The 18,522-nt window shown below is 41.6% G+C and overlaps 1 protein-coding gene across 4 annotated transcripts in view; it reads left to right on the top strand.

Annotated features, from left to right (window-relative positions):
* The window catches only part of FRMPD4 (FERM and PDZ domain containing 4), a 739,093-nt gene that overhangs the window by 645,401 nt on the left and 75,170 nt on the right, over positions 1–18,522 (top strand). For all 4 annotated transcript variants that reach the window (XM_077296709.1, XM_077296712.1, XM_077296710.1 and 1 more), the window contains one exon: positions 2,251–2,355. In XM_077296709.1, the coding sequence (XP_077152824.1) occupies positions 2,251–2,355 (105 nt within the window). The remainder of the gene's footprint in view (positions 1–2,250; positions 2,356–18,522) is intronic.

Below are 18,522 nucleotides of genomic sequence, written 5' to 3' on the forward strand. Positions count from 1 at the left end.
CTCAGGGTGCTCCCTTCTATGATTTGTGGCTTATCTCATCTACTCCATCGACTGCAATAAAGATTTCTCACCCCTTGTCTGTCACCTCCTATTTGTGATGTGGTTCTTTGCATGAGGGACAGGGTTGGGCATACAATTGTTTTCCCAATTAATTTATTGCTTGATCATTTGTTAATAATTGTTACAATAAAGCTTATTGAATCAGTTTACGTTCACTCAACTGTATTTTTGGTCTAAGTGCTGTCCATGGAAACAAAAATTTGACCTCACACGGACAGCACTAGGGCCAATGTTATGAGCTATTCACATTACAGTTTACTACAGACCAAATATCTGCGTGAAAAAGATCACACGTACCATTCTCGACTTCTGAAGTCTATGGGTGTGTGAAAAAAAAATGTAATCATCCATATAGCATCCGATTTATATGGATACGTTTCCATTACTAAGATCGTAAACTGCATTTGGTCTTGAAATTTTATTCACTTCTGATGTATAAAAATGACTGGACTGTCAAATGACCATACAGATAAAAATTGTCAGCTTTTCTGACTAAAAATCATATGATTGCTTTACACGCTTATGTAAATTTGACCTTCTCGGTAACAGCTAATCAAAACCATGTAATCAACAGCTTTTTGTAAAGCAATAAAATTAATATTGTGCAGAATTAAAGAAACCAAAGGTGAATTTAATACTAAGGCTGAGGTCACACGTGCATATGTCCTCTCATGCGAGAGAATTGGTCCAATTATGCTAATGATACTTAGATGAACCGAGTGTCATCCTAGTGTGATCCAATTCCCTGTGATTCTCTTGCATGAGAGAATCGCAGCACAACTGCAGGCAAGATGGAGAAATTAATTTCTCCATCTTCTCCATTGCCAGTTCAGATGATATCCGAATGCAATCCGATGTTTAACACACACTCACTGACTTGAATGGGTGAGTGCAATCGAAATATTGGATGCACTCACATCATGTTGAGATTGTTCTCTCATTCCAAATATGTATGAGAAAAAAATCTCACATCTGAGCTACCCCATTGAATAACACTGGTCCGAATGCTATGAGATAAAACCTTTCATAAAATTCGCCTGTGTTATATGCTCGTGTGAGCGAACCCTAAATGTCTATTTAATTCAATAATCTAGTCACTTTTCTAACATACTTCAATTAAAAATTCCGCACTGTTCCCTCTCTACTCTAACTTCCTGTCTGCTTTTTTTTTCATTTTTTTTCTTCCGATGATGCTTTGTTTGAGAATCCCCAGTGCATTCTGGGATATTCACATGGGACATCATCAGGGGGCTAGGGCAGTGGATGCTTGACACGTTGTCTCCTTACAATTGGCAGTGACAGTGCACTCTCTTGCTGTCTCAACACTTCTCTTTAGAGCTGGCAAGGGAGTGCACTGTCACTGTGCATTCAAAGGAATATTGCGCAGGGAGCTCATACTGAGCATGTATCAGATTTTCTCTAGAGAAAGGACTATCCAAGCCATCTGAAACAGATGAAATGGCTGTCACAGCTGATAATTTGTTTCAGGGTGGGGACAGCAGCTATGGCAGTAACCACAGCTCTTTGCCCCCTAAAGACATTCCATTTGAGTATCCCAGCATGTACTTGTGAATCTCAATCAAAATGTCATTGGAAGTTAAAAAAAAAGTGGACTGGAAGTCTGAAGAGAGGTAACAGAGAATTTTTAATTTTATTAGAGAAATATATTATTAAGTTAAATAGATATATATTTAGTATGAAATTCTGCTTTGGCTTCAGACCACCTCTTTAAGTTCAGCTGCTTGGTTCTGCCCTGCACATGATGCCCCTTTAGAAATTTAATTGCCCACCCATGCTCTGTAAAGTTGAAGAGTTGCTAACAAGAAGCAGCTGTTGCTTTGGTAGATCCCGTACATCCATACTTTATATCACACATATGGCCATTAATTTGATTATTACTGTAGATATTCCATGTAGGAGAGCTACAGATGAAAAGAGCATATAATTAGATTTCTTCCTGGCAAAGCCAGCTGTCAAAGATGTTAAAAGTGTTTTCTGTGAGATTATATATATATATATATATATATATATATATATATATATATATACTGTATGTCTTTATATTATATTACAATTATTATTTTACAATTTGTTCTGTATATATCATTTACAAATTATTTTAATTTGTTTTATTAACTATTTAATTGATTACACATTTGATGTTTTATGTTGTGTTTTTTTTTGCTTAAGTCACCCAAATCAGCGTTTATTAGTGCAGCAAAAAAGGCAAGATTGAAGTCCAATCCAGTTAAAGTTCGATTTTCTGAGGAAGTGATCATCAATGGACAGGTTTCCGTAAGTGTTGTGAAGCTAATATTAATTATGGGGTTTCAGGGTAACTATTAATTATTGGCACCATTATTGACTATGTTATTAAAATGTATCTTTTACAATCTATTCTCCCTATGTTTAGCCTCATGCACATGGTAGAAATTAAAGGGCTGTTCTCATCACAGCAGGATGTCACATTACTAGAGTATAAGAGAGAGATTGCACAGGGGCAAAACACTGATGAGTAGCCGCCACTCACACAGCTAACCTTTATGAGGGGGGATGGATGTGCAGAATTAAAGCTGCACACAGATAAGCTCTTTAAAGCTCCCGCATACAACAGCTTAGCCTTATACTGTGTAATGAGTAATGGACGGTTGGCTTAACACCCTATAATATAACATAATATAGACACAATGGTGTAATGAATTTCCTTACTACTTAATTTAATATTATGAATGCCAGAACTATGCACATTTACTTTTCTATTCACAATCTTTAATTATAAGCCTGATCCAGTTATGTTCTTTCTCATTCCAGATGATATTTATAGCATACCTGATGATATATAACACCAGCTTCATATTTTTTTAAGGGATAAAGCTGGATTTTGCCATAGCCTCACTTTACATTATTAGATCAATCTAGAACATGTGGTCAGATGAAATCAAGTAATACTTTCTACCTCTAGTTTATGTCATGTCCAATATATGACAGATACTGCTGATGGCAAAAATTATACTCTCACCACTGCCCCATAGTTCTTCTTACCCATTGTCCTGTTTAGTATTGATCTGGTAAAGAGGAATTCTTATCGCATCATTTCATGAGATTCCACTATGTTATGATAAAACATTATAATCTGCAGGGGTTCAAGCTCTAGAATGGTCACTGATCTTGACAATTACATGGTCGAACTCAAGGCAACTTCTTCCACTGCTGTTTTCTGAAGGGAGCACCAATTTTCAAAAAATTTTTTGAAACTTGCAAATATTCTAAGTTAGCGATATATAGCCCATTTATTCTGAGGATCGAGAGGTTTAAAGCAGTCAAATTTCCACTGATGAACAAATGATATGCCAACACTTAGTGTACCTGTAACAGCTGAAAAAACAATTTTGGCTACAGCTATGTGAGTATGAAATTATTGGGAATTTGAGGCTCAAAGAAAATCTAAGACAGTTTGATACACACCACCAGCATCTAAAGTAGTTCTTTTACATCTTCTTCATGCTTTACAGAAAGTAAGTGCAGACTACAATACTGAGAAAAATACATAACATAGTTGTCATATATTAGGGCACATGATCTTCAGTACAGTGGGGAGCTTTAGATTATATAGAACATGATCAGTGATGTATTGCTAATGGCAGCAGACCACCTGGCCACTATAGGGCCCATAAGTCAGGGGGAACAATGCAGTCACCAGGCCACCCCTTCCAGTCTGACGTCACAATTTCAACAGTCCTCAGGATACCAATCCCATGAGCACAATGATGGAACAGAGACCTGTCTGCTCTCTGTTCCACCGCACAGTTCGAATTTCAGCATGGCAGCAATGATGTCTCCAGATCATGCCTGCTGCACGAAGCCTCAGTCCTCAAGCTGCACAGATCAGATTAGTGCATTGGCAAAATTAGGCTAAGTGATTTGTTTTATTTATTTTTTTTACTACTTGAAGATGACAATTAGGGTCATCATACTGTGTCAGTGCTCTCATACTGTGTGGGACCCCTCATATTCTGTGTTTGCTATGGGCCCCCAAAAATTTCTATTTACACCCATTCACAAGATAGTATGTAATGATAATTGTGTCAACTATAATAATAATACTAATTTTAATTATATAGCGCCAACATATTCCGCAGCGCTTTACAAATTATAGAGATTTGTACAGACAATAGACATTACAGAGTAACAAAAACACAACTCTCATGAAGTGAATGAAGGGAAGGTGTTCTAAAGGTTAATATGAAATCTACTTTTATATGTTGCTATAATAACTGAGGTTTGAGCATATTATAATTCTAGTATAATATAAATACAACGCAATCTGGTTTCATTAGCGTTACATATTTAAAGAGAACAACTATCCAATAGCCTTTACGAACATTAGTATCCATATAGGCAGCAGTACATGTCTATACATACACTAGAAAAGACAGTAACTGTCAAAGGTCTAAATGGTGGCAAATAAGCATGTGCCCTTTGACATCATCATGGAACTCTTCAATGACTTCTGATATTCTTGTAAAATATCAAAAGAGAGGAAAAGAGGTACACGGTCTTAAAACCCACAATAGTTATGACAAATTATGATTATAAAAATAGATATTGTACAGAAAATAAAAAGTATTAACAGGAGAGCTTACTTCAACGATTGAAGAGATGATTCAGTTTAGCCAAAGGAGAGAGCTTCGATTTGGCGGTCGATAAATGGGCCCACTGCATACACACGATATTTAGCTGATGATAATTGGGATCGATCTTTTATCAGACCATTAGTCCCACCCACACACCCCTCTGTGATGACCTAACAAAGGCCCGGTTGTGGCTTGGATTCAGCTCTTGCTGATTTCAGGAAATCCCAACTTATGCAATAACTCCTCATAAGATGACCGCAGAAGTTTGAAATTGATGTCATCTTTTGTATCAGGATTTTATCTACACTTAGAGACCAAATGTGGCCTAACGGCTGGTGGTTATATGGCCCTTATGGATTTGGGGCACTTTGGCAAAATTTATAATTAAGAGAAAATATGTGTATTTTACCTAGTCATCCCGGTTCTGAAAATGTATGTCTCATTTATATTGGATGGATAGAAATTCCAATATTCTATATTTTCTCCCAGATCCATACTGTAACTGCAGTGACCACGGCTATTTGGAAAGGGTGTCAGATCTTCTTTGATCCACTTAGATCCTTATTACCTTTTCCTGTCTCTCTCTCTCTTTATGGACAATACACATCCTCTTGAGTCACCAGGACATAAAGAGGAATCCTTGCATTTTAATTAATCTGCTTCACATAGCTGTACATTGCATTTTACATAATGACAGCATGGAGCAAGCTACTGACTCCTTTTAACAAATTGTACATGAAAGAAGAAAGGGGGAGTATGAGGGATGTCCCAATCTTGTATGAAATGTAATATGATTTTGTAGCTTTGCTGTGGGCTAAAACCCCCCCTTCTCTCTTTGCTTCTATGTGTGTGTGAAGCTATTCTTCTCAATTCTCTGCCCTGCCCCAAGCCAGGAAGGTTTATTGCGCTTGTAGCGGCACAAATCTCCCTACAGCTGAAACTGGTCTGATATCCCTCTCAAGACATGCGGTTCTTTGTTCTGTTATAGTAAGATACTGGGCCACCGATTTGGGCTAGAAAAATAATAAGTATATATTGCGAATCTCCATCGGCGGATCAATCAGCCACTGTAAGCGTGAGCCTCTAATTCCAACAGGTAAAAAAGTACGGATTTCTCCGGAACTGTGTGTCTCAACTAGCCCGAATTTAGTACCAATAGAAAGCCAATGGTAAAAGAAGATGAATGAGGGGTGTGCTGTGATTCTGGCACATTCTGGAGCGGAGATACGAGCATTATAAAACTTTGTGTTAAATTTGGTAAATCTGATGAGAGGGGAGGATCTGGGTAAACCAACCCTTTTAGTGATGTCACCAGGCTGAGCTATAAGTCTCATGCGAGGCACCCAGCAGTGAGTCTTACCTGAGGAGCTGTACTATGCATTGGGACATCTGGGCTCTGCCTGCCAGCATGGTTTTGCCTGACATGAACTTAGAACATGTGAGTTTTGCCTTTCTTATTTAATCCCTGTTATTTTTATAATTACCATTGTACATATTTTCAATTGTCTCTTTTGTAACATCTTTATATGCCTTTTTATAAACACTGCCTTAACCTTTCAGAGTAAAATATATAAATTACTAGTTCGTTCTTCCTGCTTTAACACGTACCCTAAGTCTTCTGAAAGGATTTACGCTACTGTTTTGGGTTAGCTTCAGACCCATTTAATCGAAGCTGGTGGCAGCATACCGTGTTCTGTGCCTTTGGGAGTCGTTGTAGCAACGGCGGCGTTGATAATTATTGTTCCTGCCTGAGTGGGAGTAGTTATATCGCCTTGCTGCAGCGTGCCCAATAGCCAGTACAAAGCAGGCAGCCTTTCTGGTGACTATTTACTCTAGGTGCATTACCTAGTCTGACCTGAGGGTAAGGGGGGCACCAGAGAGCTGCACGTTCTCAAGTGGAACTGTAAAGCGGGATATACATAAATCCCTGCAGTTCGTGGTATAGTATATAGAAGAGCAGTGGGATAACTAAAATAAGCCCTAGCTGTAAGCTAATAGGTCAATAACCTTGTGTATGTTTTCATCACATTACAGTGGAGGGATAACTAAGATAAGCCCCCCTGCACATGTGATAGCCGTCTGTTGGCCTACAGTCGCCCTGATCCATGACGTAGGGGTGACGGTCACGGTGTGAATCCGTGACAAGGGACCTCAAAGATTTTTTATATTTTCTATGACAGGGACATTTTTTAATATTCTTGTAACACGTGGTATAGCATTCAAGATCCTATATAGTTACAGGGCTAAAAACAGTTAAAAAGGCACAGGCACAAAAATCATTTCAAATCCACTATATGAGAAAATAAAGACTCCTGCAGTCACACAAAAACCTAGACAAATAATTTAAACACTAAAAATATGTGCACAGTGCACCAGAATTCAGGCCTGGAACCCAGAATGTGGATCCAAGAGACAAAATTCTCATAAATGGCATGTTAGCCCATAGAGCCCAATATTATTAGAAACCTGATAAATGTATAAACCAATAAATACAATATTCAATGAATGAAAACATAAGACACTGAAAGTGAGTAAAGCAATACAAAATAATGTAGTAATAATAATGATTCAGATATGTTGATGCATAATGACCAGAGCTAAGATGGCTCATAAGGATAATTTCATTTAGGCATGAAGACCCCATAAGTGTTGTCACTAGTGTTGAGCATTCCGATACTGCAAATATCGGGTATCGGCCGATATTCGCTGTATCGGAATTCCGATACCGAGTTCCGATATTTTTGTGATATCGGAAATCGGAATCGCAAGTTCCTATAAGTTCCAAGGCGTGTGCGGTGCGTATGGTTCCTAGGGTCTGGAGGAGAGGAGACTAAAAAATAAAGAATAAAAATAAAAAATATGGATATACTCACCCCTCCGTCAGACCCTGGACCTCAGCGGTGCAAAGGGCAGCCTCCGTTCCTAAGAATGCAGTGAGTGTAGGACCTGCGATGACGTCGCGGCTTGTGATTGGTCGCATGAGCAGTCACATGAGCGGTCACGTGACCAATCACAAGCCACGACGTCATCGAAGGTCCTTCACTCTGCATTCTTAGGAACGGAGGCTGCCGGTTGCAGCGGTGACAGCCAGGGCTCGTCCGAGGGTGAGTATATCCATATTTTTTATTTTTATTCTTTATTTTTTACATGAATATGGATCCCAGGGCCTGAAGGAGAGTCTCCTCTCCTTCAGACCCTGGGAACCATCCAGGATCACTTCCGATATTTGTGTCCCATTGACTTGGATTGGTATCGGGTATCGGTATCGGTGATATCCGATATTTTTTGGATATCGGCCGATCCAATCCGATACCGATACTTTAAAATATCGGAAGGTATCGCTCAACACTAATTGTCACATATAATGCGAATTTCTCAGGATCCATACGTGTGTGTGTGTGTGTTTGTGTTTATATGCATATACACAGTGGGGAATGTAAGTATTTGATACACTGCAAATTTTGCAAGTTTTCCCACCTACACAAAATGTAGAGGTCTATAATTTTTATTGTAGGTACACTTCAACTGCGAAAGACAGAATCAAATGTTAAAATTAATCTACCCTTAAAATTATAGACTGTTCATGTCTTTGCCACTGGGCAAACTCACAAAATCATCAAGGCATCGAATAATTATTTCCTTCACTCTAAATATGTATATACAGTATCTCTCTCTCTCTCTCTCTCTATATATATATATATATATATATACTGTATATATAAAAACGAGTGTATGTGTGTATGTGTGTGTATCAACGATGATGTCATAATGGTTGCCATGGTGACGATTATATCATAAAGGTTGCCATGGCAAAGATGATGTCATAATAGTTGCCATGGCGACAATGATGTCATAATAGGTTGCAATGGTGACGGTGATGTCATAATGGTTGCTATGGTGATGATGATGTCATACTAGGTTGTAATGGTGACGTTATGTCATAATGGTTGCCATGGTGACAATGATGGCATAATAAGTTGCCATGGCGACGATGATGTCAGAATGGCTGCCATGGCGAAGATGATGTCATAATGAGTATATGGGCACGGGACTATGGGATGGAGAATGTGTGATGGGTATATGGGCACGGTACTATGGGATGGAGGATATGTATGATTGGTATATGGGCATGGGACTATGGGATGGAGGATGTGTGATGGGTATATGGACACAGGACTATGGGATGGAGGATATGTATGATGGGTATATGGGCATGGGACTATGGGATGGAGGATGTGTATGATGTGTATATCGGCATGGGACTATGGGATGGAGGATGTGCATGATGGGTATATGGGTACGGGACTATGGGATGGAGGACAATCATTATAATTTGCCATAACTAACCACAGTTAGTTACTATGCTCGGGCAACGCTGGGCTCTTCAGCTAGTATATTATATATATATATATATATATATATATATATATATATATATATAAATAAATATATAGTTGTGCTCAATGGTTTACATACCCAGGCAGAATTTTTGCTTTCTTGGCCCTTTTTCAGAGAGAATAATAATAATAACACCAAAACTTTTTCTCCACTCACGGTTAGTGGTTGGGTGAAAGCCATTTATTGTCGAACTGCTGTGTTTTCTCTTTTTAAATCATAATGGCAACCAAAAACATCCAAATGATCAAAAGTTCACATACCCTGGTGATTTTGGCCTGATAACATGCACAGAAGTTGGCACAAATGGGTTTGAATAGCTACTTAAGGTAACATCCTCTGTTGTGATCACTTTTTGGGCTCCCCTAGTGGTGGCTGGTGGTACTGGAGACTTGTGTGTTCTTTTCTGCCTCGCTCACCTGCTTCCATCAGTTTTGGGAGTTCCCTATTTAGCCTTGCTCTCCAGTCACTTCCTTGCCGGTCATCATTGTAACCTGAGTCATTCAGTTGCATGTTCCTGCTACTAGTCTGCTGATCAGCTAAGTGGACTCTTGTCCTTATTGTTTTGTATTTTTGTCCAGTTTACAGTTTTGTCATTTCCTGTTACTGGAAGCTCTTGTGGACTGAAATTGCCACTCCTGTGTGATGAGTTGACACAGGAGTTTTAAAGTAATTTCAGGATGGGTTTTTGAAAGGGTTTTTCAGCTGACCGTGAAGTCCTCTTTTGTATCCTTCCTCTATCTAGTAAGTGGACCTCGCTTTGCTAAATCTACCTTCATACTGTGTATGTCTTTTCCTCTGAACTCACCGTTAATATATGTGGGGGCTACTATCATCTTTGGGGAATTTCACTAGAGGTAAGCCAGGTCTGTTCCTTCCTCTTCCAGGCGTAGTTAGTTCTCCGGCTGGCGCGTGGCATTTAGGCAGCCGTAGGAATGCTCCCTGGCTACTGTTAGTTGTGTGGTAGATTTAGGTCACGGTCAGCTTGAGTTTCCATCACCCGAGAGCTAGTCTGTAATTTTTGTGTTTCTGATGTTCCCATGCCATTGGGGAATCATGACAGTATGACCGGCCACTGTTAAAGTAATTGGCAGAAGAAAGGAGAGTAAAAGAAGTCTGTAGATTTTTTTTTTTTTTTTTTTCCCTCTCATGTTTGCTACTTAGTTGGCTCAGTTGTATTTCTGCTCTATTTACAGCCTTGCCTTTCTCTCCTTCTAATCCTTGAATGGCTCTGATCTCTCCGGTTTAAGGATGGACTCTCAGAGTTTGGCTGCAGGTTTAAGTAATCTTTCTACGAAGGTTCAGAATTTACAAGATTATGTTATACGTACTCCTATTTCTGAACCTAAGATTCCTACACCAGAGGTATTTTCCGGAGATAGATCTCGGTTTCTGAATTTCAAATGTAATTGTAAATTATTCCTTTCTCTCAGACCTCACTCCTCTGGAGATCCTGTTCAGCAGGTTAAGATTGTGATTTCTTTGCTGCAAGGTGACCCTCAAAATTGGGCATTTTCATTGACACCAGGGGATCCTGCGTTGCTCAATGTGGATGCGTTTTTTCTGGCTTTAGGGTTGCTGTATGAGGAACCTAATTTGGAGATTCAAGCTGAAAAAGCTTTAATAGCCCTGTCTCAAGGGCAAGATGAAGCCGAGATATACTGCCAAAAATTTCGTAAATGGTCTGTGCTTACTCAGTGGAATGAGTGTGCCCTAGTGGCAATTTTCAGAGAGGGCCTTTCTGATGCCGTTAAGGATGTCATGGTGGGGTTTCCTACGCCCACAGGTCTGAATGAGTCCATGACAATGGCGATTCAGATTGATCGGCGTTTGCGGGAGCGCAAACCCGTGCACCATTTGGCGGTATCTTCTGAAGGGACGCCAGAGAAAATGCAATGTGACAGAATTCTGTCAAGAAGCGAGCGGCAGAATTATAGGCGCAAAAATGGCTTGTGCTTCTACTGTGGTGATTCCGCGCATGTTATATCAGCATGCTCTAAACGTACTAGGAAGGTTGACAAGTCTGTTTCTATTGGCACTTTACAGTCTAAATTTCTTCTGTCTGTAACTCTGATTTGTTCATTATCAGTTATTACCGTGGATGCCTATGTGGACTCTGGCGCCGCTCTGAGTCTCATGGATTGGTCCTTCGCCAGGCGCTGTGGGTTTGATTTGGAGCCTCTGGAAGTTCCTATACCTCTGAAGGGTATTGATTCTACACCTCTGGCTTGTAATAGACCACAGTTCTGGACGCAAGTGACTATGCGTATGACTCCAGACCATCAGGAGATGATTCGCTTCCTCGTGTTGCATAATTTACATGATGTGTTAGTGCTTGGATTACCATGGTTACAATCTCATAACCCAGTACTGGACTGGAAAACTATGTCTGTGTTAAGCTGGGGATGTCGGGGGGCTCATGGGGACATACCTTTGGGTTCTATCTCGTCATCTATTCCCTCTGAGATTCCGGCATTTTTGTCGGATTTTGGGGATATTTTTGAAGAGCCTAAAATTGGTTCTCTCCCTCCCCACAGAGAGTGTGATTGCGCCATAGATCTGATTCCAGGCAGTAAATTTCCAAAGGGTCGTTTGTTTAACCTATCTGTACCTGAGCATGCTGCCATGCGAGAGTATGTTAAGGAGTCCCTGGAAAAGGGACATATTCGTCCTTCTTCATCACCTTTAGGAGCTGGGTTTTTCTTTGTCTCTAAAAAGGATGGCTCGCTGAGGCCTTGTATTGATTATCGACTCCTGAATAAAATTACTGTCAAATATCAGTATCTGTTGCCGCTGCTTACTGATTTGTTTGCTCGCATAAGGGGGGCTAAGTGGTTCTCCAAGATTGATCTCCGTGGGGCGTATAATTTGGTGCGAATTAAGCAAGGGGATGAGTGGAAAACCGCATTTAATACGCCTGAGGGCCACTTTGAGTATTTGGTAATGCCTTTCGGCCTTTCTAATGCACCTTCAGTTTTTCAGTCCTTTATGCATGATATTTTCCGTGAATATCTGGATAAATTTATGATTGTGTATTTGGACGATATTTTGATTTTTTCTGAGGACTGGGAGTCTCATGTTCAGCAGGTCAGGAGGGTTTTTCAGGTCTTGCGGGAGAATTCTCTGTGTGTAAAGGGTTCTAAGTGTGTTTTTGGGGTTCAAAAGATTTCCTTTTTGGGGTACATTTTTTCCCCTTCTTCTGTTGAGATGGACCCTGTCAAGGTTCGGGCTATTTGTGACTGGACGCAGCCTACTTCTCTAAAGGGTCTTCAGAAGTTCTTGGGCTTTGCTAATTTTTATCGTCGATTTATAACTGGTTTTTCTGGTGTTGCTAAGCCTCTTACGGATTTGACTAAGAAGGGTGCTGATGTGGCCAATTGGTCCTCTGCCGCTGTGGAGGCCTTTCGGGAACTTAAGCGCCGCTTTTCGTCTGCCCCTGTGTTGCGCCAGCCCGATGTCTCTCTCCCCTTTCAGGTTGAGGTCGATGCTTCCGAGATCGGAGCGGGGGCGGTTTTGTCGCAGAAAAGTTCCGATTGCTCAGTGATGAGACCTTGTGCGTTCTTTTCTCGAAAATTTTCTGCCACCGAAAGAAATTATGATGTCGGTAATCGGGAGCTTTTGGCCATGAAGTTGGCATTTGAGGAGTGGCGTCATTGGCTTGAGGGTGCTAGACATCAGGTGGTGGTTTTGACTGATCACAAGAATCTGATTTATCTTGAGTCTGCCAGGCGCCTGAATCCTAGACAGGCGCGCTGGTCGTTGTTTTTCTCTCGGTTTAATTTTGTGGTCTCATATCTACCAGGTTCTAAGAATGTGAAGGCGGATGCCCTTTCTAGGAGTTTTGAGCCTGATTCCCCTGGTGATTCGGAACCTACAGGTATCCTTAAGGATGGGGTGATATTATCCGCTATTTCCCCAGATCTGCGACGTGCTTTGCAAGAGTTTCAGGCGGATAGACCTGATCGCTGTCCACCTGGTAGACTGTTTGTTCCTGATGATTGGACCAGTAGAGTCATCTCGGAGGTTCATTCTTCTACGCTGGCGGGTCATCCTGGAATTTTTGGTACCAGGGATTTGGTGGCTAGATCCTTCTGGTGGCCATCTCTGTCTCGAGATGTGCGTGTTTTTGTGCAGTCTTGTGATGTGTGTGCTCGGGCCAAGCCTTGTTGTTCTAGGGCTAGCGGGTTGTTGTTGCCCTTGCCTATTCCGAAGAGGCCTTGGACGCACATCTCGATGGACTTTATTTCTGATCTTCCTGTCTCTCAGAGGATGTCTGTTATCTGGGTGGTGTGTGACCGTTTTTCTAAGATGGTTCATTTGGTGCCATTGCCGAAGTTGCCTTCCTCGTCTGAGTTGGTTCCTTTGTTTTTTCAAAATGTGGTTCGCTTGCATGGTATTCCTGAAAATATCGTTTCTGATAGGGGTACCCAGTTCGTTTCTAGATTTTGGCGGGCATTCTGTGCCAGGTTGGGCATTGATTTGTCTTTTTCGTCTGCCTTCCATCCTCAGACTAATGGCCAGACGGAGCGAACTAATCAGACTTTGGAGACGTATTTGAGGTGTTTTGTGTCTGCGGATCAGGATGATTGGGTTGCCTTTTTGCCGTTGGCGGAGTTTGCTCTTAATAATCGGGCTAGTTCGGCCACTTTGGTTTCCCCTTTCTTTTGCAATTCGGGGTTTCATCCCCGTTTTTCTTCTGGTCAGGTGGAGTCTTCGGATTGTCCTGGAGTGGATGCTGTGGTGGATCGGTTGTATCGGATTTGGGAACAAGTGGTGGACAATTTGAATTTGTCCCAGGAGAGGACTCAGCGGTTTGCTAACCGCCAGCGTCGGGTTGGTCCTCGCCTTCGTGTTGGGGACTTGGTGTGGTTGTCTTCCCGTTTTGTCCCAATGAGGGTTTCTTCTCCTAAATTTAAGCCTCGGTTTATCGGTCCCTATAGGATTTTGGAGATTATTAACCCTGTTTCCTTTCGTTTGGACCTCCCGGCATCTTTCGCTATCCATAATGTGTTCCATCGGTCGTTGTTGCGGAGATACGAGGTGCCGGTGGTTCCTTCTGCTGAGCCTCCTGCTCCTGTGCTGGTTGAGGGTGAATTGGAGTACGTTATAGAGAAAATCTTGGACTCCCGTATTTCCAGGCGGAGACTCCAGTATCTGGTTAAATGGAAGGCCTATGGTCAGGAAGATAATTCTTGGGTAACTGCCTCTGATGTTCATGCCTCGGATTTGGTTCGTGCCTTTCATAGGGCTCATCCAGGTCGCCCTGGCGGTTCTTGTGAGGGTTCGGTGCCCCCTCCTTAAGGGGGGGGGTACTGTTGTGATCGCTTTTTGGGCTCCCCTAGTGGTGGCTGGTGGTACTGGAGACTTGTGTGTTCTTTTCTGCCTCGCTCACCTGCTTCCATCAGTTTTGGGAGTTCCCTATTTAGCCTTGCTCTCCAGTCACTTCCTTGCCGGTCATCATTGTAACCTGAGTCATTCAGTTGCATGTTCCTGCTACTAGTCTGCTGATCAGCTAAGTGGACTCTTGTCCTTATTGTTTTGTATTTTTGTCCAGTTTACAGTTTTGTCATTTCCTGTTACTGGAAGCTCTTGTGGACTGAAATTGCCACTCCTGTGTGATGAGTTGACACAGGAGTTTTAAAGTAATTTCAGGATGGGTTTTTGAAATGGTTTTTCAGCTGACCGTGAAGTCCTCTTTTGTATCCTTCCTCTATCTAGTAAGTGGACCTCGCTTTGCTAAATCTACCTTCATACTGTGTATGTCTTTTCCTCTGAACTCACCGTTAATATATGTGGGGGCTACTATCATCTTTGGGGAATTTCACTAGAGGTAAGCCAGGTCTGTTCCTTCCTCTTCCAGGCGTAGTTAGTTCTCCGGCTGGCGCGTGGCATTTAGGCAGCCGTAGGAATGCTCCCTGGCTACTGTTAGTTGTGTGGTAGATTTAGGTCACGGTCAGCTTGAGTTTCCATCACCCGAGAGCTAGTCTGTAATTTTTGTGTTTCTGATGTTCCCATGCCATTGGGGAATCATGACAATCCTCACTTGTGACCAGTTTTTAGTAATAAGTGATTATGTATAAAAGCTGAGTGAGTTTCTGGGATCCAGACAGACGCATGCATGTTTCATCCAGCCACTGACGTTTCTGGATTGTGAGTCATGGGGAAAGCAAAAGAATTGTCAACTGAGCTATGGGAAAAGGTAGCCGAACTGAACTGTATAAAGGAGGAAAGAGATACAAAAACATATCCAAGGAATTGATAATGCCAGTCAGCAGCGATCCAACTGTGATTAACAAATGGAAAATCGGGGGCTCTGTAAAAACATAACCACGCTCAGGTAGACCAACAAAAATTTTGTCCACAACTGCCATGAAAATTGTTCAGGATGCTAAGAAAAACCCACAAATAACATCAGCTGAAATACATGACTCCCTGAAAACTTGCGGTGTGGCTGTAAAGCCATTACTGCAGAAATACAACAAAGTATCTCACCTGCAATACGCAAAATAGCACAGAAACAAGCCTCAAAACTTCTGGAACAAGGTACTTTAGATTGCTGAGACCAAAATTGAACTTTTTGGCGGCAACAATAAACGTTACATTTGGAGAGAGGTCAACAAGGCCTATAATGAAGGGAACACCATTCTTACTGTAAAGCACGGAGGTGGATCACTGATGTTTTGGGGATGTGTGAGCTACAAAGGCACAGGAAACTTGGTCAAATTTGGAGTAAAAATGAATGCAGCATGTTATCAGCAAACACTGGAGGCAAATTTGCAATCTTCAGCCTGTAAGCTGCGCATGGGACATACTTGGACATTCCAACATGACAACGAACCAAAACACAAGGCCAAGTCGACCTGCCATTGTCCACAGCAGAACAAAGTGAAGGTTCTGGAGTGGCCATCTCAGTCTCCTGACCCAGCCACTCTGGGGAGATCTCAAGCGCACAGTTCATGCTTGACAGCCCAGGAATTTACAGGAATTGGAATCTTTTTTGCCAAGAAGAGTGGACAGTTTTACTATCTGAGAAAATAAAGAACCTCATCCACAACTACCATACAAGACTTCAAGCTGTCATTGATGTTAGAGGGGGTATTTGGATGTTTTGGATTATCATTATGATTTAAAAAGAGAAAACACAGCAGTTTGACAATAAAAGAAAAAGTTTTGGTGTTATAATTTTCTTAAAAAAACGGCCAAGAAAGCAAAAATTCTGCCTGGGTATGTAAACTTTTGAGCACAACTGTGTATATATATATATATATATATATATATATATATATATATATATATATATATATATATATACACTGTATATACATATATATATATATATATATATATATATATATATATATATATATACAGTCTGGAAAAAAGTATTTAGTCATCCACCAATTGTGCGCGTTCTCCCACTTAAAAAGATTAGAGAGGCCTGTAGTTGACATCATACGTAGACCACAACTATGAGAGTCAAAATGAGAAAACAAATCCAGCAAATGACCTTGTCTGATTTGGCAAGATTTATTTCGCAAATTATGGTGGAAAATAAGTATTTGGTCACCTAAAAACATGCAAGATTTCTGGCTCTCAGAGACCTGTAACTTCTTCTTTAAGAGACTCCTCTGTCCTTCACTCATTACCTGTAGTAATGGCACCTGTTTGAACTTGTTATCTGTATAAAAGACACCTGTCCACAACCTCAAACAGTCACATTCCAAACTCCATTATGGTGAAGACCAAAGAGCTGTTGAAGGACACCAGAAACAAAATTGTAGCCCTGCACCAGGCTAGGAAGCCTGAATCTGCAATAGGCAAGCAGCTTGGTGTGATGAAATCAACTGTGGGAGCAATAACAAGTAAATGGAAGATATACAAGACCACTGATAACCTCCCTCAATCTGGGGCTCCACGCAAGATCTCACCCCTTGGGGTCAAAATGATCACAAGAACGGTGAGCAAAAATCCAAACCACATGGGGGGCCCTAGTGAATGACCTGTATAGATCTGGGACCACCGTAACAAAGGCTACTATCAGTAACACACTATGCCACCAGGGACTCAGACCCTGTAGTGCCAGACATGGCCCCCTACTTAAGCCAGTACATGTCCAGGCCTGTCTGAAGTTTGCTAGAGAGCCTTTTGATTATCCAGAAGAGTATTGGGAGAATGTCATATGTTCTGATGAAACTAAAGCAGAACTGTTAGAAACAAAACTCGCTGTGTTTGGAGGAGACAGAATGCTGAGTTACATCCAAAGAACACCATACCTACTGTAAAGCATGGGGGTATCAACATCATGCTTTGGGGCTGTTTCACTGCAAAGGGACCAGGATGACTGATCCATGTACATGAAAGAATGAATGGGGCCATGTATCATGAGATTTTGAGTGCAAACCTTCTTCCATCAGCAAGGGCATTGAAGATGAAACGTGGATGGGTATTTCAGCATGATAATGATCCCCAGCACACCGCCAGGACAACAAAGGAGTGACTTCATAAGAAGCATATGAAGGTCCTGGAGTGGCCTAGCCAGTCTCCAGATCTCAACCCCATAGAAAACCTTTGGAGGGAGTTGAAAGTCCGTGTTGCCCAGCAACAGGCCCAAAACATCACTGCTCTAGAGGAGATCTGCATGGAGGAATGGGCCAACATACAACCAACAGTGTGTGCCAACCTTGTGAAGACTTACAGAAAATGTTTGACCTCTGTCATTGCCAACAAAGGATATATATAAAAATATTGAGATGAACTTTTGTTAATGACCAAATACTTATTTTGCACCATAATTTGCTAAATAAATCTTGCCAAATCAGACAAGGTGATTTGCTGGATTTGTTTTCTCATTTTGACTCTCACAGTTGTGGTCTACCTATTGTTAGGGGTCGAGTTCCCGCCTCCGAACAGGGGGAATCTTGGACCATCTCCGCTGCGGTCTCCCATTCTTCTCCAGCCGCAGTGGAGTCTGCTCAGTGGAGATGTCGGTCCCAGCATCTGGCTCAGCCTGATACTGTGAAGATAGTTACTGCTTGTCTTTCCAGGCTCAGCCATTGTAGCCAATACTGCTGAGCAGCGAGCAGACGTCTCTGGGACTAAGTCCTGCTTTTCTGAGCATGCCCGGGGTAAGACCTCTCATTGGAGGTCAGGGGTCACATGCTCAGGTACAGTTGCAGCTCCCATTGGTGCTCTAGGAAGGTCCTGAAGTTGCTGCACCTATAAAAGATTTGCATGGCCGCATGCGCTAGTATCAGCTTATGTTATGAGCTATAGCTACTCAGTGGTCTTGTCTGCTTGTGGTCAGGGTCCAGCTGAAATCAGCCAGTAGAATACCAGCACCTCCGGTGAGGAGTTTGTATGGTGAATGCAGGGCTGGAGTAAAGCCATTAGAATTCCGGCTCCACTGGAGAGGAGGTGTTTGTGTGCTTGCTAC

Source organism: Ranitomeya variabilis, chromosome 3 (assembly GCF_051348905.1).
Source record: "Ranitomeya variabilis isolate aRanVar5 chromosome 3, aRanVar5.hap1, whole genome shotgun sequence".
In the NCBI taxonomy this organism is placed as follows: Eukaryota; Metazoa; Chordata; class Amphibia; order Anura; family Dendrobatidae; genus Ranitomeya; species Ranitomeya variabilis.